The 22657-nt window shown below is 50.1% G+C and overlaps 1 protein-coding gene across 2 annotated transcripts; it reads right to left on the bottom strand.

Moving 5' to 3' along the window:
• Positions 1-1386: 1386 nt before the first annotated feature.
• Positions 1387-19306, bottom strand: NARF (nuclear prelamin A recognition factor). 2 transcript variants are annotated; one of them, XM_040244909.1, is made up of 13 exons: positions 19181-19306; positions 18173-18253; positions 15132-15275; positions 12716-12848; positions 12537-12624; positions 12044-12129; positions 10211-10345; positions 6281-6399; positions 5574-5703; positions 5331-5394; positions 4345-4482; positions 3910-4067; positions 1387-3022 (listed from the first exon to the last, which is right to left on the bottom strand). In XM_040244909.1, the coding sequence occupies exons 1-13, from the start codon at positions 19205-19207 to the stop codon at positions 2781-2783; spliced, it is 1545 nt and encodes a 514-aa protein (XP_040100843.1). In that variant the 5' UTR covers positions 19208-19306; the 3' UTR covers positions 1387-2780. The 2 variants fall into 2 exon arrangements, with proteins under 2 accessions (XP_040100843.1, XP_040100844.1); XM_040244910.1 differs by lacking the exons at positions 12044-12129; positions 12537-12624 and having other exon boundaries at positions 1713-3022.
• Between the last annotated feature and the right edge of the window lie 3351 nt (positions 19307-22657).

Genomic DNA, 22657 nt, shown 5'->3' with positions numbered 1-22657 from the left:
GTCTACATAAAACTAATGTGGAACACTTCTTACAGGGACATGGAAAAAAAGATACTGTTTTTCTCAATTAAAAAGCCAGGCTTTTCATAGCTTCGTAAGTAGTAGCCTTCAATGAGTGCCTGGTTCTTTATCCAATACAGTACACCTATGACCCTATGACTCAAAAACACCGAAGACAAAAAAAAAAAAAAAAGAAAGAAAAATCCCCAAACACATGATTTATCCTTATTCAGAAAGTCCAGGGGGCCTCTGCCCAAATTTGATGCCATATCCTCTCCTTCCATGAACATGAGTTGAGGGTTCACTTGCTTTAGACAGACTGCTTGCTTTACTGATCAGGAGCAAGGCCAGTGCCTGTGTGGAAGGAGGTGGCATGTTAAGTGCCAAAGTTGGGCCTGAGGTGGGAGCCCACATTTGGTGGCCAAGTGGCCTGAAGCATGTGACTTGCCTGCTTGAGCTGCAGTCCCCTAGCCTAATGCATCTGACTAGACTGTGAATGAAGACCTGAGGTCTCACTGCAGGCAGTGTGTCCAGAGGCTTCTGTTGCTCAGCTTTGGGCCAGCAGGTGAGGCCAGAGAACACCTTTAAGTCAGTGGCAGAGCTTAAGAGCCTCTAGACAGGCAGTGCCCTTGCTCCACACCCAAGGCCAGCAGCAAACTCATGTGTGAGCAGCGCATGAACTCCAATCCTCACTCCAGCAGGGCTGTGAAGGACCAGCATGTACACTGGCTACAACTGGCCCAAGCTGAGGCCAGGCAGAAATGGAGCAGAGAAATCTGGACTCTGAGAAAACTGGTTCAGGGCACAGGAGAGCAGCTCCTTTCCAGTATGGCCAACACACACACAACATGATCAGAGCCCACAGGAGGTACCGACACCAGAACCCAGGCAACAGCACTCCTGGAGGGCAGCTGCTAGGTGTGGTGCAAATCTGGACCTAGTCTACCCGCCTCCTCATGCCAGGCCAGCATTGCTCACTAGCAGAGAGCCCCTGCATCCCAGCCTAGCCCGACTGTGGGGCCGCCTCTGACTGCTTGTATAATTTGAGTTATAACGAAGGAAAACAAACCCTCGTCCTACTTTCCTCTCATGCGGCCATAACCAAAGGTCAGCTGCAGGTAGGACCTGATACCACATGTGAGAATACCGGGTCCCCTGGCCAAGGAGTGCCTTCGTTTTAGCCAGAAGAGGTGGCTTTTGAGGCAAGAAGAGCCCACCCCGACTCCTGGCATCCCCAGCCCACAGAAGGCTTCAGGCAGAGATGGCCCTCTGGGGCTGTGCTGGCTCTGCAAGCACGAGGGAGGCCGCCTGGGGGTGCTGGTGAGGGAGGGCACACGCAGGCCCCTGACTGGGGAGTCAAGTGTCTGGTTCACACACTTTCCAAACTCAGACACTCCTCAGGTGTTTATTCCAGAATCAGTTACTGCTGAGGAGAGAAACCCAATTAATTGTACATAGGTTGAAAGCAAAAAATATACAATTTCACACAATATATCCAGTTTTCAACCCCAGTAGGTATACAGGTACAATGCAACATAGAGTCAGTGAAGGAAGTCTAACAGCTCAGGCTTCATAAGCACTGAAGAATCCAAGAACGTCGCTACCATCCACGTTAACAAAATTCAAGTGCTTTGAAGAACCAACTGGATGCCTATCCACAGACGTCTTCGTTTCACAGGATGAGCCCTGATATGGTTTTGTGATTCTGTAACTTCCGATTCTTTGCTAGCCCTTTCTGTTCATGGGAAACCTGTTCTCTTCCATTTAAGGCAAGCTCACATGAGCACTACATGCCAGGTCGGGGGGGGGATCCTGTCAGGAGCCATGTGGATGAGCCAGGCCCACAGTACATGAGGGTGATCGGGGCGGGAGTGGCGGGGAGAGGCAAGATCATTGAGAAGCTGCCTCATCTGAGGCTGGGGACAGAATGGCTGTCACCTGTCTGATCCCACCCAGAGAAGAATGGAGCAGGCGGACTCCTGACCACAGTTTGGCCTAAGCAGGTCAGCTGCCTCTCCCGTCCTTCCGTGTGTAACGCCCGTCACCCTTCGCAGGCCTCCCTCTGCCTCGAGGTGAGTTCACCTAAAGCCTGACTGTGAAAGCGTGGGTGTGGGGTATAAGCTGCCAGAGCCTGCCAGGCCCACAGTTAGAGGGGCTGGTCCCAGGAGGCGGCTGCCACTGCGGCAGTGAGAAACACGGCCCAGTGTTGCCAGAACTAAACTGAAAATCCAGATTCATATGAGCCCCCCAATTCCCAAAGGATGCAGTTTGTTCACATTCTGGCAAAACCATTCTCAGGAATAGAAAACGTAGTTTGTAAAAACCAGAGCCAACTGGGAAGACCACAGACCATGGCCCACAGCCTCTGCAGCCTGCCCGCTTCCTGTCATTTCCACAGCAAATCTCTGAGGTATGTGAATCACAACTTCTGGGGTCTTAACTCTTCACAGGACACTTTTTGGATTTTTTTTTTTTTAAGCCTAAAAGACAGTAGTCTGTCTCCATTCTTTTTCTTTGGAATTTTTTAGTCTTAAAGGGAACTCAGATTGGAAACCCTTCTCTCCTGTTAAAATATTCCAATTACACACATATTACGAAGATAGCACCACATCGAACTGAGGGAGGGGGCTGCTGACAAATGAGGGTAGCAGAGGATTCTGAAAAACCAAAGTGGTAAAAGGAAAGCTGAGCTGTTTTCTTCAAGTGTCTCTGATACCCACACAGGGTAGCTCCTCCATCCTCAGGCAGCTGACAGGCCTGCCTCCCAGTCTCCTCGATCTTCACCACTTGATGTCTCGGCTGTCAGCGGGCTGCCCTGGGCCCTGGTACGCAGTATGCAGGGCTTCCTGGACACGGGGGGAGTCGGTGCCATCCAGCCACTCCTGGTACAACTCCTGCACGTGGGTGCTGGCCTCCGGGAGCTGCACGGGGATGTCAGCATAGATGCCTTTCATCTTCTGTAGCAGGGCCTTGTCTGTGCGCCCGTCCGCGGTCTGGGCTTGGCCTCTGCCATTAAGGCATCCTGAAAAACACAGGGAGCTTACTCTTCCCTTGCTTTCATCTTAAAGGGGAGACGATTCTGGAAGAGCAGAGCAATGATAGCAGTGTGCAGTGTCTTGTGGCCAAAGCCTGGGCCCCAAGATCCCGGGCACAGGCTCACAACCCCAGGGGCTTCCTATTCTCTCCTCTATATACTACCCAGGAAATGTTTTTACTTAAAGCTGAAATCACTTGGCAACCTTTTAGAACTGGATGGCTATGCACGCCCATCTGGATTTCCAGTTTCTCTTGGAATTCATCAAAACCAGGAGAGCACAAAAAGTATTAATGAACAGCTAAATCACCGGTATCTGCATAAAGCCTTAGTGTGAGTCCACACGTGGGCTGCATCAGGGAGAAATGGGGGCCCGGGACCCATGAGCCACACAGGAGCCCAAACCCAAACACCTCGGACTGCATGAAGAACATGCCTTCTACATACTAGTGCTATACGTGTGTGCATGCGTGCTAAGTCGCTTCAGTCGTGTCTAATTCTTTGTGACACTATGGACCGCAGCCCGCCAGGCTCCTCTGTCCATCGGATTCTCTAGGCAAGAACACTGGAGTGGGGTGCCATGCCCTCCTCCAGGGGATCTTCCGGACCCAGGGATTGACCCCGCATCTCTCACGTCCCCTGCACTGGCAGGTGGGTTCTTTACCACTAGCGCCACCTGTGCTACTTATTCTCAAACGTGTAGATAATGTGATTTCTAAGGTAAAAATTCATTTAAAAGAACTTGCAGCAAATTTCCCAACCTCCCTCCCCTGACCCCTTGGCCGCACCCAATGGCTACCCTTTGGCCCTCACATCTCACTCATTTCCTGCAGGGCTCAGAGGGGCCAAGCTCAGCCTGGCCTCTCGAGTCTTACCGCCAGCACAGGCAAGAACCTCCACAAAGTGGTATGGGAACTTGCCCTTCTTCAGCTTTAGGACCACGTTCTGGATGTTTCGAAAGCCATAAGCTGCAGCAAAGCGCAAGAGGACCTCTCCGCTCTTCTCGAGGGTGACCTCCTGGAAGTCTTTGTTCCTATGAAATCAACAATACAAACTATGACCCACAGGGTCCTTCCACTGTGGTCGGAAGACTATTCCAATCTAAGTTAGGGATGTTAGCAAAATTTAAGTCTGTGAGTAACACATCAAAGGCCTTTCGATCTTGACTGGTGTGAACTCTATAAATAGGATCTCCCCTCTCAGACCTGCAGCTGGCTGTGGGGGGTGGGAGTCCTATTATAGAGTTTATACCTGACAGGCAGTGCTGACCACACAGGCAGACGGACAGAGGCCGCCCCAGCCCCACGCACCTCAGGGCCCGGTAAGTGACCTCCCCCACATCCTCGTTGAACAGCTCCTTGGCCGCATGTCTGAAGATGTGTGCCAGGTACCCGTCAGAGCCGGCTCCATCGTGGCGCCTCAGCTCCTCCTCCTTCACGTCGCCAAACCTCACCAGACAGGAAAAGCAAGGGCAAAAGTTAAATCTGACTCTCCAAGTTTTATGATCCAAGGTTGCAAAACCCTTTACAAGTACTTAGACTTTGGGCAAAAACGTCCTCTGTGCTGGAGTTCACTGGCCAACATGAAGCCTGCAAGTGTGCCCTCCGCTGCTCAAGTGACTCCTCTGAATGCACAGGCGTCAAGGCTCGACCCTGAGAACCTCAGAACTCGGGGCATGAGAACTAGGCATCTGAGGGCCACACAAGAGAGCATGCTGCCATCTGTGGTCAGCCAGGGGGAGACCTCTGGGTCCGCTTAGGCCCAAGCATGGGCTCTGGCTGTAACGACGCCAGCTGCTTATGTTCTTAGGACCTCAGTCCACCTTCCACACCAGGGCCACTTGTGGTCCTGACATCACTGCCTGGAGGACCTGCCATGCAGTCCGTGTCCTGGGGCACAGGATGCAGAAGGAGTGTGGCTGGTGGTTGGGGCGACCACTGATGGCAGAAACCCAGGCTGCTGCTCTTGGGCAAAGGGACCTGAGGGAGTCCCTGTAGGGGGGTGCTGCCTCCATCCCCCGGGGGGCCCAGGTGTGATGTCAGGGAGGAGGGTGTTGGTATCCACACCAGACCACAGGCTGAATGGCATCCACTCAGCATGGTACTGGCCATGCTCTCTTCAGAGCCAAGGGTTGTGGAGGGGCGACAAGGTAGCCTGCCACACCACACCCATGCCTCAGCAGAGCAGGTGGCCTCATTATGGAGGAGGAAGGTCCTGGGATAACTTGGCAGAGGCCACAAGGTCATGTTGGAAGCCCCCAAGGTGCAAGAGCGCCCCTCCTTGCAGAGGCACCTACAGCGTGTCCAGGGCAGCCTCTCTCACTGAGACGTCACTCTGCTCCATCATCTGAGCTATTTCACCTACAAGCAAAGAAGGGACATTAAGACGCCAGCAATGTCCCCGGGGACACGTGCGCTTTCTGCTTTGCTCTGAAGGAGGAAGCTCCACGTGTCTCCAGTGTGGGTGTGGCTGTCAGGCCCTCATCCTGGACACGCACCGGCCTGCCTCCCAGCAGCCTTTCCCAAGGCCCCGCCCTCACCTGAGGTCAGCACGCAGTCAGTGCCCCGGGAACCCCGAGAGGCTGTGAGGATGTCTTCCTGAAGGGCCTCCAGCTTCTTGTCGTAGCACGGTGCCACGATGACATGGAAAATCTTGTCTGGGGACAGGTTCTGTGTAGAAAGAGCACACCCATGATGGGGGCCGTGCAGAAGGGAGAAGGCAGCCAGAATGGAATGGGCCTGGTGCTTTCCTGGGTCCAAGCCCCATCCCCCACAGACCAAGTTCCTGAGCCGCAATGCCCCCAAGTCCACCCACAGTGTCACCTTGCTGCAGGCCCACTGCCTGGACACTCACAGGGAGAGGCCTGCCACCTGTTCCCCTGAACCAAGCGCACGATGATCAAACAAACATGGTGACCACAAGCTGCTGCTGGGCTGTAAATGAATGCTTGGCCACTTCCCCACACTTTCCAGACGCTTCCCATGCAACCAAGCTGCCCCTCTCCATGTCCTGGCTGAGCCAGAATCACTGGCACCACCAGGAGCCAGCAGCTGAGTGACCGTCTTGGAGGGGGGTGTCTGGGCACCCCCCTTACTCATCAGGACCTGGGCCCAAGACCACCATGCACACACCGGGGGTAACCTCCTCCACCCTCCCTTGCTCGCCCTCAGTTCCACCAGCACCTGTCCTCAGATGGAAGCTTGTCGCCTGACCTGAATGCTGCCCTTGGGGAGAAGGCCAGCTTACCTGCCGTCTGGCAAAGTAGTCCTTCACCAGGGATCCCATGATCTGCTGGGGAGACTTGGCAGTGCAGAGGTGGGGGGTGACAGGGTGACCCAGCACCCGCTCAGCATAGCGGACCCAGCCTGAGGAGGGAAGGGGTCCGTGTCAGCTCCTCACAGCTGCCCCACCCGAGTCCAGCCAGGACACCTCATCTTCCGGCCGGCCCAGGCGTGTATGATGGGCTCCCTCCACCAAGCCGCCTCTCTACAGAGGCTTGGCCATGGGAACCCCAGGGGCATGTCCCAAGGCTGGAGGGTGCCAGGGATGGGTGCTTCCCTCGGCCCCAGATCAGAGAGGACAGAGCAGGAGAAAGGCAGGAGCAGATAGCAGGCTCCCCAAAATTGAGAACAAGCTGGGAGGAGCAGCTATGAGGCACTGTCCTGAGCAGCTTGGCTCCATATCCACCCTGCCAGCTGCTGAGCTCTCTCACAGCTGGGATGGACAGCCACAGCTCACACAGGGGCCAACAGCCACCAGGCCCACAAAGCTTCACTCATCTATTGGAATTTAACCGCCCAGTAACTTCCCACTTTTAGGACAATGAAATACAAGAAACCCACACCCCCTCAAGCAACACAATGAACAGCACAACCTGCAGTGTGCCCACGGCATGCCCAGCATGGTCCTGAGCATTTCCCCTGAGCCACTGACTCCCACCATGCCCTGAGTGCACCAATGCTGCCATGGTTCCCAGAGGGGACGCAGGATGGAGAGGTCAGTGGACCACAGAGCCAGCAGCTCAACCTGCAGGGGCTACAGCTCGCCCCCTTCTCCTGCTGGGTACCGTAATGAGAGTGTCTGGTGACAGACTGGCATGTATACCACAGCATCATGAGAGGGGTGGGGATGGTGAGCAAACCTGGAGGCATGCTGCCCACCAGATCCCCAGGAAAGCCCACCTCCCCAGGCCTACTCCTGTAGGGAGGAGCAGCAGGCACCAGCCAGCCAATCTCGTCTGAACTCAAACCACAGCCATCACCCGCTCGCTGGCCTGAGCACACGCAGGGAATGTCCACTGTCACCAGCAGAAGCCGCAGAGAGATGCTGCTAGAGGATGGCTCCCCTCGTTCCCAGCCTCTGCACGTGTGCATGGAATGGTCCATGTTAAAACAGAAAACTAGGGAATTCTCCAGCTGTCCAGTGGTTAGAGCTCACTGCTCTGACTGCCAGGGCCCTGGGTTCAATCCCTGGACAGGGAACTGCATGGGATGGCCAAAATAAATAAATAAAAGGAAAAATAAAAACTATCAAAGGCTATGGAGCATTTGGGGGCCCACGGCCATTCCCACCACAGGACTGGCTTTTAAGGACCCTGTGCACCCTGGCCTTGGTGCCAATGCCCGCACCTGCACACTCGGCTCTCAGGGAGACCCCAGCTGCAGGCCGTGTGCCGTGAAGGCCTGGTACAAGATCAGGCAGAACACAGGCTGGTAGAGGCAAGGGCCCTGGGGGACCTCCTGGCTTGCAAGCAAAGAGGACCAAACAGGGATGAGGAGGAAGAACCAGGTCACAGGATCCACAGCACCTGGCACGAGACCAGAGTGGCAAGCACTCTGGTACCCCTGATCAGAACTTGCTACTGGCACCAGCCTGGGGCCTGGTCAGCCCTGCTGGCCATCCAGCTTTGTGGCAGCATAGCGTGGACAGGGCACCCATGTCCTGCTCTGTCAGATCACCCACCTCTTCTCAGGGACCCTCTCTGAAGGCAGAGAAGAAACCTGCTCCAAGAAGTGCCTGGCACAAGGTGCCCACTCTCTATTCTCCCTGCTGGATTGGAGAGATTACTTCCCACACTCCAGTTCAATGAGTGCTCCTGGTAGGTTCTCACAAAGCCCAAAGCCCTTGAGCACGTCCACAGCTGAGCAGCTCAATACGCCCTCACCCACCCACCCCCACCAGGCAAAGGCGCACTGGCGAGGTGGCACTCCATCGGCTTGTGGACAGCAAGGGCCCACCCAGATGTCCCTGACCCAGCCAGGATGTGCTGCCCTCCAAGCAGTCCGAGGAAGCACAGGGATCCTGCGTGCAGAAGCCAGTGAGTCAGTCCAGGGCCGTCCACAGCCCGGTTCTGCAACAGGTCAGATCATCCGACCTTGATGCTACTTTAATTTCTCTAAGCTGTCGTAGGAAAGCAAAACGTCAGGGCCAAATCCTAGAAAAGGGTTAGTTTCAAAGCAGATCTCACCTCATCTCCCTGAATTTGAGAGGGGGCGTAAACCTGAACAGTTACAGCTTTGACTGGCTTAGCTACAAAAAGTTCCAAGAGAAAGCCTTCTCATCTGAGAGCCCTGAAGAGCTCAAGGAGGCCACTGAGAGCAGCGAATGCCAGGCTGGTGGAGGAGGGACAGCTGGTGTGCAGCAGCAGCAGTTGGCCCAGGTCTCTACCAGCGCTGCCCTCACTCCTTGAACAGAGCAGCACGTGCTTTCTGCAAGAATCCACCACCTGTCTACTACCCACATCAGCGGTGCTAGTTCCTGCCAGGAGTGGAGGCTTCCGTTTAGGCTCCATCCAACAGGGCTGCCCACGTAAGGGATCCATCACTATCTGCTGGGCTGGTGTCAGGACAGCACAGGAATCCCTGTGATCCTGCTGACTGGAAGGTGGATGGGAACTCTGGAACCACTGCTCCGGGGGCACAGGCTAGGTCATTTTATGCTGCCTCTTTCTTGGGTGGGCGGGACTGAGCCACAGTGACCAGCTGTGTGTGTCACTGAGTGAGAGCCCCGCAAGGAGCCAGTGCTGGGACCCCAGAGACAGGGGTACCACTGCAAGGCCTCTAGGGAGCTGGGTGGTTCCCCAAGGCCTCTGCTGTGCAAACCTACTCCTCAGCAGCTGTGCAAACACCTACAAAGACATAAACCCAAAGGTGGACACCATGGCCCAGCAAAGAGTGCATTCAGTTTACGCGTGGACCCTGATACAGTCACTGCCTGACATGCCTGGAGAACTGGGAGCATCCCCCCAGGGCTTGTCTTTCCAGAAGGATAAGCTCCACCTGATGCTGAGCACCTCCTGCCAGCCTGTGGGCCACTGAAAAACATGCTCAGTTAATGAGTCAATCCATGTGCTTCTTAGACAGATGGCAAGTTTCCTCTCATGGTTTTACAAGTGGATGGAAAGTAGTTCCAAATTCTAAGCAACCATACATCAACATTCCATCTTATTAACTCATAATCCCAATGACTGATGAGTGACATATAAAATGCTAGAAAAATTTGGAACCAGGAGGGATAAACTGAGAATAGAAATGTGAACAAAACCCCAAGATTAAGTAGACCACAACTCTCATAGATCTGATTTAGAAATAATTTTTCACTAAATGTCACCAGTATAGCACAGCCTTCCTTCCCTTATCATCTTTAGAATTTTCTTATTCCAAAACCACCTATTTTTTCAGAATTAAAAAACCTGTGATAAAATTTCTGTACCTCAGATATCAGGCTCTATATTAATAATTAAAGATTTGTTTAAAAAGTGTTCCAAGACGGAATCTAGTATTAATGTAAAGTAATATTTTTTATTATGTAATTTCTATTTAAGCTGGTAAAGGATCCATGGGTGTTCACCATATTATCTATAATTGTTTGGATGTATGAAACACATCATACTTTGAAAAGAGATTTATTCTCCTTTAACATATGATATGTTTGTCTCAAACTTTAGAAATATGTATAAATGAAGATAAGCAATTAATACTCAGCTGTCAGGTCTCCCCACTAAATCATCCAGAATAAATAAATATGTTGGTCAACATAAAACTACTCAAGGCCCAAACTCCTCTCCAAGACCCACTGCCCCTGACCTCGCCCACTGCCCAGGCCTGCCCCCAGAGGCAGACTGACGAGAAAAGGCACATCAGGCCCCTGCAGACCCAGCAGCAGCCCCGCGCTCACCAGGACAGGCAGAGGTCAGCATGGGCAATGCAGGCTCTTCCTCATTGTGCCGGCGGAATCGACGCACAAACTCTTTCTGACTCTCCAGGATGCTGAAATCTGCAGCGATCGTTGTATCAAAGACATAATGCACCCCTGTGGGGAAGAGAGGCGTGTGGGGCTCCACATCACAGAATGTGAGATGGACCCTCAGTTCGCTTCGAAGACAAACTGAAAGGGCAGACTCCACAGACATGCCCAAGATGCCCAAGATGCCAGATGCCCAAGTGCAGGATTGTGCCCTTTGCTCTCTCAAACAATAGCACGTATCACTTTTTGCAATAAAGCATATATTCTCCTGCTTCTTTTTTCCCTTTACATCTGTCTTTACATAGACACCTTGCCATAGTCCATACATAAATTAATGTAATTTTACAGGGTATCATTCTTCCAATTCACTGGCTAAATTAAACTCCAGTCTGTAATAGTCTTTGATAGCTCTAAAATAAATAAATGAGTACACAGGCTGAGCACAGCTTTACAACGGTCTTGATCAATTATTATGTCGAGTTCTAACTTGTCTCTCTCTCTTTCGCTAGTTGTGCTGCACCAGCTCAGTAGCTGCTGATCGAGGGCTCCAGGGCACACGGGCTTCAGCGGTTGCACACACGGGCTTAATTACTCTGAGGCACATGTGGTCTCAGTTCCCTGACCAGGGATCGCTCCAGAGTCCCCTGCACTGCAAGGCGAATTCGTAACCACTGGACCACCAGGGAAATCCCTAACTTGTCTTTTTCTTAATAAATGTATGCTTCTTTGTTTTTAAACTACAGTTGATATACAGTATAAGGTACAGGGGGCAAAGCAGTGGTTCACAATTTTTTAAAGTTACGCTGCATTTATAGTTATTATAAAATATTTGCTACAGGGTGTTCCCTGGTTGTCCAGTGGTTAGGGCTTGGCGCTTTCACTGCTGTAGCCCAGCTTTAATCCCTTGTCAGGGAATAAGATTCTGCAGGTCTCATGGTGTGGCCCCCCCCACCCCCGCAATTTTTTTTTTTGCTAGATTCTGTGTGTTGTACAATATATCCCTGTAGCTTATTTTATACCTAAAAGCTTGTACCTCTTAATCTACCACCTCTATCACGCCCCTCCACTCTGCCCACTGGTAACCACTAGTTTGTACTCTACATCTGTGTTTGTCTGTTTTGTTATACTCACGAGCTTGCTGTATTTTTCTTTAGATTCTACTTGTAGCAGATATCATACAGTATTTGTCTTTCTCTGTCTGACTTATTTCATATGGTGGTATCATACCCACCAAGTCCATTTATGTTGCTACAAATAAGTTCTTAATATTGGAAAATAAGCCCAAGACAAAAAAATATGCTTTAAATAATTATAGTCAATACAGCAAATGATTTTAATATCTGCAACCAGTCTAAACCTTAAGAGCAGCCAGTTATTCTTAAAAAGAAATATTATATCAAGTTAAAGAGTTACCTTAAAAAAAATCAGTTTCACTGTGGATATATTTTATTAACATATAACATCCAACTATTTTTTAAAAATCTACCCCCCTTCAAAATAGGGCCTTTCACTATGAGAAGGCAGAGCATTTTAAAACTTTGATCTTTGGTAAAATTCAGGTAAGCTTAGGCTTTTTAAGATTAAAAGCATGAAGGATGACTTAAGGAGTCCTCGCTTGCAGCTGTGGCTTTAGTTTTGGTTGTGGCACGCTGTGCACCAAGAAACAGCTCTGCACAGAAAGCAACATGCAGCAGCGAGGCAGGCAGGCTGGTGTGAGGACATTTAGTCTACGTGTCACTTTATCGCTAACCCCAATGTATTTACGTCTTTTAAAAGCCATTGAGGAACAACAAAAACTCTTACTTGGCAAACAGCTCAAGTTTTCCTCTTCAGAGCCTACCTGCAGGACACTTTAATTTGGGGTAGAAGTTAGAGTATGACATGACAGACTAGACAGAAGCATTCTTACCGCTCTTTATGAGGCAGTATTACTCTAGCACTCATTCACATTTGAGTCCTCAGGTACTGAAATGACTCGCTTTCACTCTTCACACAAAGGACACAGTCCATTCCTTTCCTGCTCTGCTCTTCAGAGAGCTTCCTGGGAAATCAGACGCCAGTCACTGCAGATGTGATCCTCCATCAGATAACTGTAACCCCTGTGAGCCGAGCAACTCGACACTGCTGGGCAAGTGTGGGTCCCAGGTGTCCCTAGGTACGTGCCCTAAGACGGTCATTTGCTGTCCCTAGAGGGGCCAGCGCCGGCCGTAAGAAAACACCCATCTGCATGGCAAGGAGGTAAGTGACACCTGCCTACCATGCATGGATCAGAGGCATGGTCCTCTTACGTTCCACAAGACTCTCAAGAAAGTTCTTATCTATCCTGTGCCCTTGAAAATTGAACTCTAGAGATAAAAAGGGCAGATAAAAACTCAAGTTATAAATTCAAATTATACCAAATTTATTTGCTATAAATAATATCAAAAGGCAGCTCACCAAGACTTTTGAGGAAACCACAGAGCCTTCTGGATGCATCAGTCACACTGAGGCTGAATTTAGCAGCAAAATAAGGCAAAGACTGAGGACACACTGACACTGCCAGCACCCTGTGCTTTGAGGTATCACATTTCTAGGAGAAACAGAGAAGAACATTGTGTATGCGGTGATTACAAAGGCAGTGAAAGTAAGACACTTTTATGAAAAGTCTAGAACAAACAGAGTGTAACAGATGCCCAATGGAAAGACTAATAAAATACACAGGATACTGGCAAGCATAATTAAGGAAAAAGGAGAAAAAAAATTAGAATGAAAAATGAGACATCCCAAGAGACTTTGTCAATTTTAAGCACAATGTTAAATCAGAAATACTGAATATATACATCAGTATTACATATAAATGCAAATATCTTGATAAAATAAATACATTTAAAAGGAAAAATAAAAGTTATGTATCTATAAATAACTGAAACGATCCATAACAATGAAGTTACATGAAAATGGGGCCCCAAGGTCTGTCCCCAAGAGGTCTCAAGCCCAGGTCACCTAGTGGTAAATTTTAGCAAAATTTTAAGTCATAGATAATTCTCATCTTCTATGAACTCTTCTAATACCAAACAAACAAATGTGAAACCAGCCTATCAACACCCTGAAACCAAAACCAGATGTTGGCAGTTCAAGAAATCCCTAGAAAAATATGAACAAACTGAGTTCAGAGGTGTGCTGACTCGTTACGGACAGGCAGGATGCAACCTTGGGGAGCAGTGTGAGCGAGCATGTCGGGCATTAGAAAGTCAGCAGTGGGATCCTCTGACCTGGGGTCAGAGAGAAGATGCAGGATTATCATGACAGAGGGTGTTCAGGTCAGACACCACATGCACATTAGGAAAAGTGGAAACTTGGACAGCAGTGCTCAGTGGCTACCATCCACTGCAGTCTACCTATGGACTGGCCACAGACAGGACAGTCTAGTCCCGTCCACCTGCCCCTGCCTAGCAGCTCAGGTGAGACAATGCTGAGGCTGCCTGTCCCCTCTGGATAGGATCCCACCTTCACGTGATTCCTGGGAAGCCCACACCTACAGGGCCATCAGGGCACCAACCTGGCACACACTGATCTCCGGCTCCCTGACAAGCTCCTATGATGCCCAAGTCAGCCAGGCACGGTTTCTGCGGTTTGTGACCAAGAGCATCCTAATGTAAATTTGGAAGCAGGAACAAGAGAGAACAAATTTCAAATGCTAAATGAAGGGGGAAGGACAGAGGGTGGTCTGTCCCCAGCTTCAGCAGTCAGACTCGGCAATTCTAGTCCCTCTGATACCCTGCCCAGGGAATTTCAAGGGCTCACCCCTCACTTCATTCTCACTTAAATTTCACATCCTCTGAGGGAGCTGATCTGTGACCAAGAGGAAATCAGTCTGAGCCCCAGAGCTCAGGAACCTCAGAGCCCCTGGGCCAGCAGAGAAATAGGAACTGCTTTTTCCTGTGGCTGTCCTGAGTGACTGACTCAGCCAAACTCAGAACCTCTTCCATCCCTAAGCTTTCAGTTTCAATGAAATAACTAAGCATTTCCTTTTTAGGCTAGTTTGACTTGGGTATCCATTTTCTATAGCTAATATGCTGATTGGTGTGAGTATCTATGTCTCTTTAAAAGATTCTGCAAAAATCTACTTAATAGTAAAACTTCACCAGCATTCCCACTGAAATCGGAAACAAGATATTGGTACTATTATTTTTACCACCAATGTAATTTCAGGTTGATTTAAAGGTCCTAGACCATACAATCAGAAAAGATAAAATGTATACAGGTTGGAAAGAATGAGTTGTTATTTGCAGTCAGCACACCCAGAAAGCAACCTGGGCCTCACGTGGTGCCTGCACTGCCCCATGGGCCAGAGCTCCCAGCGCTGTGTTCAGAGCCCGTACAAACACTTCCTGGAAAGCAGCTGTGAGGGTTGCTCACCAGGTCAGACTGAGGGCAAACCAAGACGTGCTTTTCAGCCTCATCTGCCTCCGTCTCTCCTGTCTTTTCCTCTCACCTGTCTTCCTGGGTGACTTCAGACAGTTCCATCTGTATAGGGGTCTGCAGGAATGAGCTGAAGGACTGTGGCCCTAACCTCTGAGAAAGCCCCAGAGGCAGAGCAGCAGCAGCTCGGCTGCCACGCCATCCCATGACCAAGCATGTGGAGGCCTCCCTCGAGCCAGGGGAGCCTGGCTGGTGGTGCCAGCCAGAGTTGCTGCCCACATCAGTGAGGGAGTGTGACTGTGGGTGGGGTTTTGTTGACAGGAAGAGAATCAGCTATCACAGGGGACACAAGCCAGGGTCAAGATGTGCTCCCTAAGTCCCAGCAGAGGCTTCATGCCTCACCTTGACCTCCAGCCACCTCTGGTGCCAGTGAGCGCCTAGGATGCCATACCTTGTTAAGGTTCAGAACTTGGAAGAAGTTCTTGGCGTTCTGCTGGGAAACCTGGATTCCTTCCTCCGCAGATACACAGCTGTCACAGGCCAGGCAGTCACTCAGAAATATCTTGGCATCAGCCAATTTATGGAATTCTCCCTTCTATGAAAGAAAAGATGATGTTATGGCCTGATTCTTCAACAGAACTCTTTAATACTAGCTTCTTTAGGAAAAGTAACAGCACATGTATAATACAGAAAACTGCCACAAATTCTCTGAGGCTCCCATAGATGGCAATGTGTGGGGAGTGGACCGGCACCATCAAATGCAGCTTCTCCTGCCCCCATATCCCTCCCTGCTGCCTCTGGGGCCTCCTGTGTGGGCCTGCTCTGTACTCCCTGATGAGCTCGCTTAGTCCTTGGACTCTCCTCAGAAGCCTCCCTGACAGGCTTAGAACTGGCATAGCTCAGTGCTGACCTGTGGGCATCGGGGTTGTCACACCATCCAAGTCTGAGTTGGGACATTCAAACTCACATCTCAGTGACTCTTGTTTCCCTGGACACCAAGATGACAACCCTCGGCTGGTTCGTCTTCTCCTGGCTGCACCTGCGCCCACTCGATCCCTGCAGCCCACTCCCTTAGGCTGAGGTCCATTAGAAGACAAGCCACACCTCTGCTGCTGGAGGTACCCTTCCCCATCACTCTCCCCACTCTAACTTCCAGTCACCCTGGTCCTCCTTGCCCTGAGTCTCCCTGAGGGAAACGCTCCCTAGAGAGCCTGGTTCACCCTTCAAACCCTCATGGACACCTGCCAGAACAGCTCTGAGCAGCCCCTGGCACCTATGTGGTGGCTCTTTTCCCAGAAACGCAAGCTCTGAGGGAGGAACATTGTCTCATGCCCTTCTGTTCTCTGACATCCCCTGTATACAGAAGGAGCTCAATAAATATGTGGTGGATGAGCGTAGGAATATTCTGAAGCCTTTTAGAGCCATCACAACAAATTAATGAAATCTCCTGATGGTTGGTTGTACACTGGTCTTTCAAAAATGATTTGGTAAGCAAGGACTCGGGGGGTAGGCTGGCCCTCCTGTCTACAGCAGCACTGAACACCTCCCTCCTCCCCAGGTGCCTATGTCACTGTGCAGTGCTCACTCTGGGACCTTGTTATGCTGCAGATGCTAATTCATGAGGTACGGATGGGAGGCAAGACTCTGCCCTTCTAACAAGCACTGAGGTGGGGCCAGAGCAGCTTCTCCAAGGGTCTGAAGCATGTGGCCTGGCACAGAGCCGGCGTCTAACAGACACTGTTGAGCTGCACTGAGAGTTCTGCCTCCACTGCCCCTGTAGAGGTGCCAGGACAACACTCTGAGCTGCCAGGGGAAGCAGGGCTTCCTCTCGACCTGCTAGCCATATGCCATGCTCATCCTCTTAGAGCCCCTCATGGGCCAGGTCTGGTTCCTTCCCGCCTGTCACAGTCCTTCCTTTCTCTTGTTCCGTCCTAATCGTGGGCATTTTCTACAGAAGCCTGTCCATCTCTCCTTCTCTCCAATTAGCCACACTTCTCAGAGTGTGGCTCTAAGCAGTTATCAGGCCCCTACTCAACCCCTCCAATCTCTGCCTCTAGGGAATTCTCTCCCTCCCAATATCCAGGCTGATATCCTGCAAAGCTCAGTGTCCACGCAGTTCAAACTGCACTCTGCTCCCTGTGCTGCACCCCCTTCCTGCTTCCGCCACTCTGCTGGCCCATCCAGGCCCACCACCCTCGGCCTCCCAAGTAGCTTCCTTCCTATTCTTCCCCTGCTCTAGCCAGCTTAAGCCACCAGCCCTAAGACATGCGTCCAATCTGTCTCCTTACCTTTCACACCTTCCCTGTGCGTGGGGAACCTTCACCCCATTCCCACACCCAGCACCTTCAGGTCTCACCACCCCTCAGGGCCCACTCCAGTAGTCACCTTCCTGACCTGCTCATCCTGTCAGGGAGTCCTCCCACTGTGCTGGAGGGATGCCCACTTACGCTATGTACACACATTATCTCCCGGCCACCGTGGCCCTCGGAGAGAAGTAACCCAACTCCCCATGTCACTGATAAGGAAACTGGGGCTCCCAGGATGAGATGTCTGTCCAAGGTAGTGCGGACAGAGTGCAGGCGTGGGAGGCCCCGGGCCAGCTGCTCTGAGGCTGCAGAGCCCTCGGTGCTCCCTGCCTCTTTTCTGCCTCAGTGTCCCGGGTGCTTGTCTTATCCCCTGCTGCTCACTAAGCCCTACAGTCACCAAAGCACAGAGCAGAGCTGGTACACGAGAGGACCAGACCAATGCCTGTCTGACTCAATGTTGTATTAGGACCACTAGACTAAAGAGGACACCTGCTGCTTGCTTCTCCAATGTTGCCAATTCTCCCTTTCTGAAAGTGGGACCAGAACTTTTTAAGGGAAGAAGGAACCTTAACCTCCCAGCACTGCATCCTCCTCTGTAAAATGGAGACAACCGTAGGGCTTACCTGAAATGCTCATTCTAGGCACGGCATGAGATCACATGTATAAAGCACTTTCTCAACTGCCTAGCTCAGGGTATGTATCCAATAAATGTAAACCGTCGCTACTAGCTAAGAAAAACTTTAAAAACTCAAGAACTGAGAGAAGAAACCATTAGAAAAATAAAACTTACAGACTCCTGAAATCCAAATTATTTTATAAATTCCTACCTAAAGCCCTATCTTAACTTTTCACTAAAAAAAAAAAACAACCCAAAATCCAGAGGTTTAAATGTTACAAAACTATTTCTAAAAAAACAGCCAAGGATGACATTTTGCCTTGTTCCTAACATGGTATGCTTTGGCTTGGTGTATTCTGAGAAGAAAATGTTCTTACTTTGAAGATCGTGTGCCTCCAACTGACTAACCTGCATGTTTGGCCCCTGGCAGGGGTTTTTTAGCCCCTTCATTTCTTGATTATTTTTTTTTCTTGAAGCAAAGATGTTCCTGGTTACATGAGCCCCCAAAGAGGAGAAAAACAGCAGCAGCTGTTTACTCCAGGTTGACACAAAAACTGAAAAACTACTTGCCTCTCCATTCTCCCGGGCTGGACTTGGTACATCGACTGATGCATTCTCCTGGTCATCGGTTTTTGTTTTTTTACTACATTCCTTGAAAAGGCAAAGGCACATATAAAAGAACAACCTTTAACCTAATTAAGAAAACTGTATATACTAGCTGATGAATTCATTTCATATCTAGAAATCTTTTCTACAGAAATAGAAGCACTTATAATTGTGGACACACAAACACACCCATACACATCTCTGTATCTGCACTGTTTGCAGGAAATGAAAACTAGAAGCAATGTGGTCTCTCATGACAGGTAAATTGGTGCCTGACCACCTGGACGCGTGTTTATCTAGAATACAACAAATGAGGACTGTGTATGTTGCTCAGAAAATGTATCTCTTGTATAACATTAAGTAAAAGAAAGAGCAAGTGATGGAATAATATGATAGGATCGAATTTTGAAAAAAACCAACAGACAACTCCCTGGGCATTACAGCGTAGAAACAAGTGGGTAAGGCTATCACAGTTACTATGGTTACTCAGGGGGCAGGAGGCCCAGCCCCTGTTTCCTTCCTGCACTTCTGTATCGTTTTCGTTGCTGTCAAACACGAAAGTTTTTAGGTGGCAAAAAATCCCCTAAAATCACTTTTGATCACCGTGTCCCTCATTCACGCCAAGGACGGTGTCTGCAACGACTGCGGACTGGTCGCTGATGTTGGTAGGCTTTTCTCGCCGCTTTTGGCTTCTAAGGTACTTTGAAAGGCTGTATCTGCGCTCCGACATCACTGCCGCCTCCGGGACACGGGAACAGGAACCGGACGCGTTGGTGGCCCACCCTCAGCCGCCTCCACCCCCGGAAAACTCGAGCAGCGAGCCAGCGCCCAGAGGTTCCGACAGGGAGGCAGAGGCGCTTGGAGCTGCCAAACTCCCGATACCCCCGAGGCTCCCGGCTCCGCGAGCTCAGGCTCCCCCGCGCCCTGGGTCCTGCCCCCAACCCGGCCCCGGACCAAAAGCGTGGAGCCCACCTTCCGCGTGCAGTGCTCACACTTCATCTGGAGCCAGGCGGGCAGGTCCGGGTGCGCAGCCTGAGGAGAGCACCGGGAGACGCGGTCACTGCCGCCTGCCGCCCTTTGTTGTCGTCGCTCCGGTGCTGCCCTACCCCTAGTGGCTCTGCTCGACCAATGAAAGCTCTGGGAGCGGATGCGCTACAACCCTGAACCAATAGGAGCGCGGAGAGAGCGGTGCGGCTCCACGCTACTGGGCTCTGCCTAGGCCAATTAGAACGCGGGAAAGGGGCAAATCGGGACCTAGAGCCAGTCGGAGCGCGCAGGGGCGGAGCTTGGCCCGCCCCGTCGGGACCTTGCGGGGGCCGTAGCCGATTCTCCCTTGGGTTTCCGCGGCGCCTGAGTTTGGCTGCGGCTTTGAGCGGCCTAGCTGACGGACCCCAGGGGGCGGGCCGAGATCATTACCAGGACGTTCTGGTGCGTCAGCTCAGCGTCAGACCCACGCCACCTTCCAGGTTTAGACTGGTAGGGACGGCGCCGCCCCGGTCCGCCGCCATTTCCGCCCCGAGGCGCGTCACGTATGTCCGGCGCGGAGGCAGTGCGCACGCGCGGCGGGCCGGGAGCACGTGGCGCCGTCGGGAGCAGGTGGCGCAGTCGGGAGCGCGAGGAACGTGTGAAGCGTAGGTCGCCGAACCTGCGTCCTTCCGCTGCCTCTAGCAAATCAAGGTGGATACGGGACCAAATGATGACGTTGAACTTTGTCCCCTGGCAACATTTTATGAGTTAGTGCGTGGTCATCCCAGCACCATCGGAAATGAGAACTGCACCTGGGAAATAAAGCACTAGGGTGTCTCTATCCTGGGAATCGCAGGAATGGACATTTCTCCCTCCTCACCTGGGGGTGTGTGTGGGGGGGTCACAGGTCAGCAAAACATTCGAGGTTATTCCAAGTCTCAAAACCTTAAAATATTCCCCTTTAAAACTTTTTTTTAAATTATAGTTTTTGGTGCATACCGCTCTTTTACAACCTGTTGTCAGTTAAAACTTCCCTGGTGGCTCAGATGGTAAAGTGTCTACAGTGCGAGAGACCCGGGTTCAATCCCTGGGTTGGGAAGATCCCCTGGAGAAGGAAATGGCAATCCACTCCAGTATATTGCCTGGAAAATCACATGGACAGAGGAGCCTGGAAGGCTACAGTCCATGGGGTCGCAAAGAGTCAGACACGACTGAGCGACTTCACTCACTTCATTTATCTGGCTGCCAGATTAATATATTGTATTATTCAAATCTATGTCAGGACCTCCTCTTGGAAAACATTTTCAAGGGACTTCCATGGTGGTTTGGGTGGTTAAGAATCTGTCTTGTAATGCAGTGGGTGCTGGCTCCATCCTTGGTCAGGGAACTAAGCCCAAATGCCCCCACTACTGAAGGCCATGCACCGCAACTGGGGAGTCTGTGTGACTCAAGGAAAGATCCTGGATGCCACAACTAAGACCCAAGACAGCCAATTTAATTAATTAATTAAAAAAACATTTTCAATTATCAGCTTAAAAGAATTTAGGTTGTCATTTATATTTTGTTAATGTTTCAAAACTATAATGCAATATCATCATGTATGGAAAAGGCAAGTTACAATTATTTAATTTCATCAAGGGGTGGCTCAGATGGTAAAGAATCCACCTGCAATGCAGGAGACCCCTGGGTTCTATCACTGGGTTGGGAGGATCCCCTGGAGAAGGGGATGAAGGTGAAAGTTGCTCAGTCCCGTCCGACTCTTTGTGACACCATGGATTATACACAATCCATGGAAGTCTCCAGGCCAGATTACTGGAGTGGGTAGCCTTTCCCTTCTCCAGGGGATCTTCCCAACCCAGGGATTGAACCCAGGTCTCCCACATTGCAGGGGGAATCTTTACCAGCTACAAGGGAAGCCCCAGAATACTGGAGTGGGTAGCCTATCTCTTCGCCAGCAGATCTTCCCGACCCAGGAATCGAACTGGGGTCTCCTACGTTGCAGGCAGATTCTTTACCAACTGAGCTATCAGGGAAGGCCTTGGAAAAGGGAGTGGCTACCCATTTCAGTATTCTTGCCTGGCGCATTCCATGAACAGAGAAGCCTGGTGGGCTGTGTGTAGTGTCCAGGTTTCCCCAAAGGTCTCTTCATTTAGTTTCAATCTGGATCTAAATAAGGTTCAATGTTTTATTAGTCTGTATTACAACTGGTTTGTGTGTTTCTCTTACAAAAATTTTGTTTCTAAAAATAAAATTAGTCTCTTTGTTAAATATTGTATAGGGAGTTCCCAGTTCTAAAGTTTTTGGGGTTTGTTTGTTAAATCTGCAGGTTCCTTTCACATACCCCTATGTCTCCTTGCATATCATTGTTAAAAAATCAGGTTGCTCCATGGACAGAGGAGCCCCGTAGGCTACAGTCCATAGGATCGCAAAGAGTCTACACTGCTAAGCAATTTCACTTCTTCTCAGATTGTTTGACTGCAGGGTTTTCAGCAATTGCTGACTGCATCCATGTGTTCTTTAGCATACCCTTGTTCTGAATTTTCAGTAAAGCATAGCAGGATCTTAGTTCCTGGACCAGGATCAAACTTGTATCCCCTTTATCGGGAGCACAGTCTCAACCATTGGACTGCCAGGGAAATTCCAGGGAAAGACTACTTCCCAGGTGGTGGTGTGAAATCCCATCAGGCAGTTCTAGTGCCTGTCCTTTTGTGATGCCAATTTGCAACCATTGATGAGATGGCCTAGTTTCATTAGGTTGATGTTTTAATCCTATCCTTTCTTCATTTATTAGCAGGACTGCTTCCATAATGAGAAATTTCTCTTATCCACTATTTGGTTATTCTGTTGAATTCTTCTGACAACACTAATAGTCTCTTTCCTTTTTGATACATTTCCTTGTACATTTCTTACTTTAGACCTGACATCAGTCTCACTGGAGGCACTCTGCTACAAAATCACCTAATAGGTTGCTGGGGAAGGTGGAGGATACTGGGTACAGCTGGCCAGTGTGTACTGTAAGAGCTGAACGCTAGAGAAACCTTGTGCACTGTGGATCCAGGATGACAGAACCAGACCGAGAAGAGAAACTCTTCCCTTGAAGTGTCTCCAGCACCTTCCATTGACAAAGCTTAACATCATGCCAGAGAGCATACACACAAAAAAGGGCTCAGATGCATTTTCATAGAACGGGCAATGCAGTCTGAATTTAAAACAAAGATGTAATGTATTGATAACTGGAAAAAATGTACAGATTTTATTCACTCAGTCCCCTATTTTGTGTATTTTGTACTTATTTCCAGTCTTTTGCTCTTACCTATATTCAGCAGGATTTTAATCAAATCAGACATCATTTGTTCTCTCATTCAACATTAATAGAAAGCCAGTGTAGGCTTCATTTTTAAATGGCTTGTACTCTGGTATAAAAGGTTAAATTATGTCAAGGACTGTAATGCAAAGTGGAATTTTATGGGTATCAATTCAGTT

This window comes from Oryx dammah, unplaced genomic scaffold, assembly GCF_014754425.2.
Source record: "Oryx dammah isolate SB20612 unplaced genomic scaffold, SCBI_Odam_1.1 HiC_scaffold_8, whole genome shotgun sequence".
Lineage (NCBI taxonomy): Eukaryota > Metazoa > Chordata > Mammalia > Artiodactyla > Bovidae > Oryx > Oryx dammah.
This window is presented reverse-complemented; position numbering and strand designations above follow the sequence as displayed.

Excerpts from the sequence above, each read along its gene's own strand:
- NARF (XM_040244909.1), bottom strand. The coding sequence starts at position 19,207 with ATGAAGTGTGAGCACTGCACGCGGAAG. Across the intron at positions 12,130-12,536 it reads ATGCCTCTGATCCATGCATG|TGTCCTGCAGGTAGGCTCTG; the intron begins GTAGGCAGGTGT and ends CCCAAATTAAAG. Across the intron at positions 5,395-5,573 it reads TGACTGCGTGCTGACCTCAG|GTGAAATAGCTCAGATGATG; the intron begins GTGAGGGCGGGG and ends CTTTGCTTGTAG.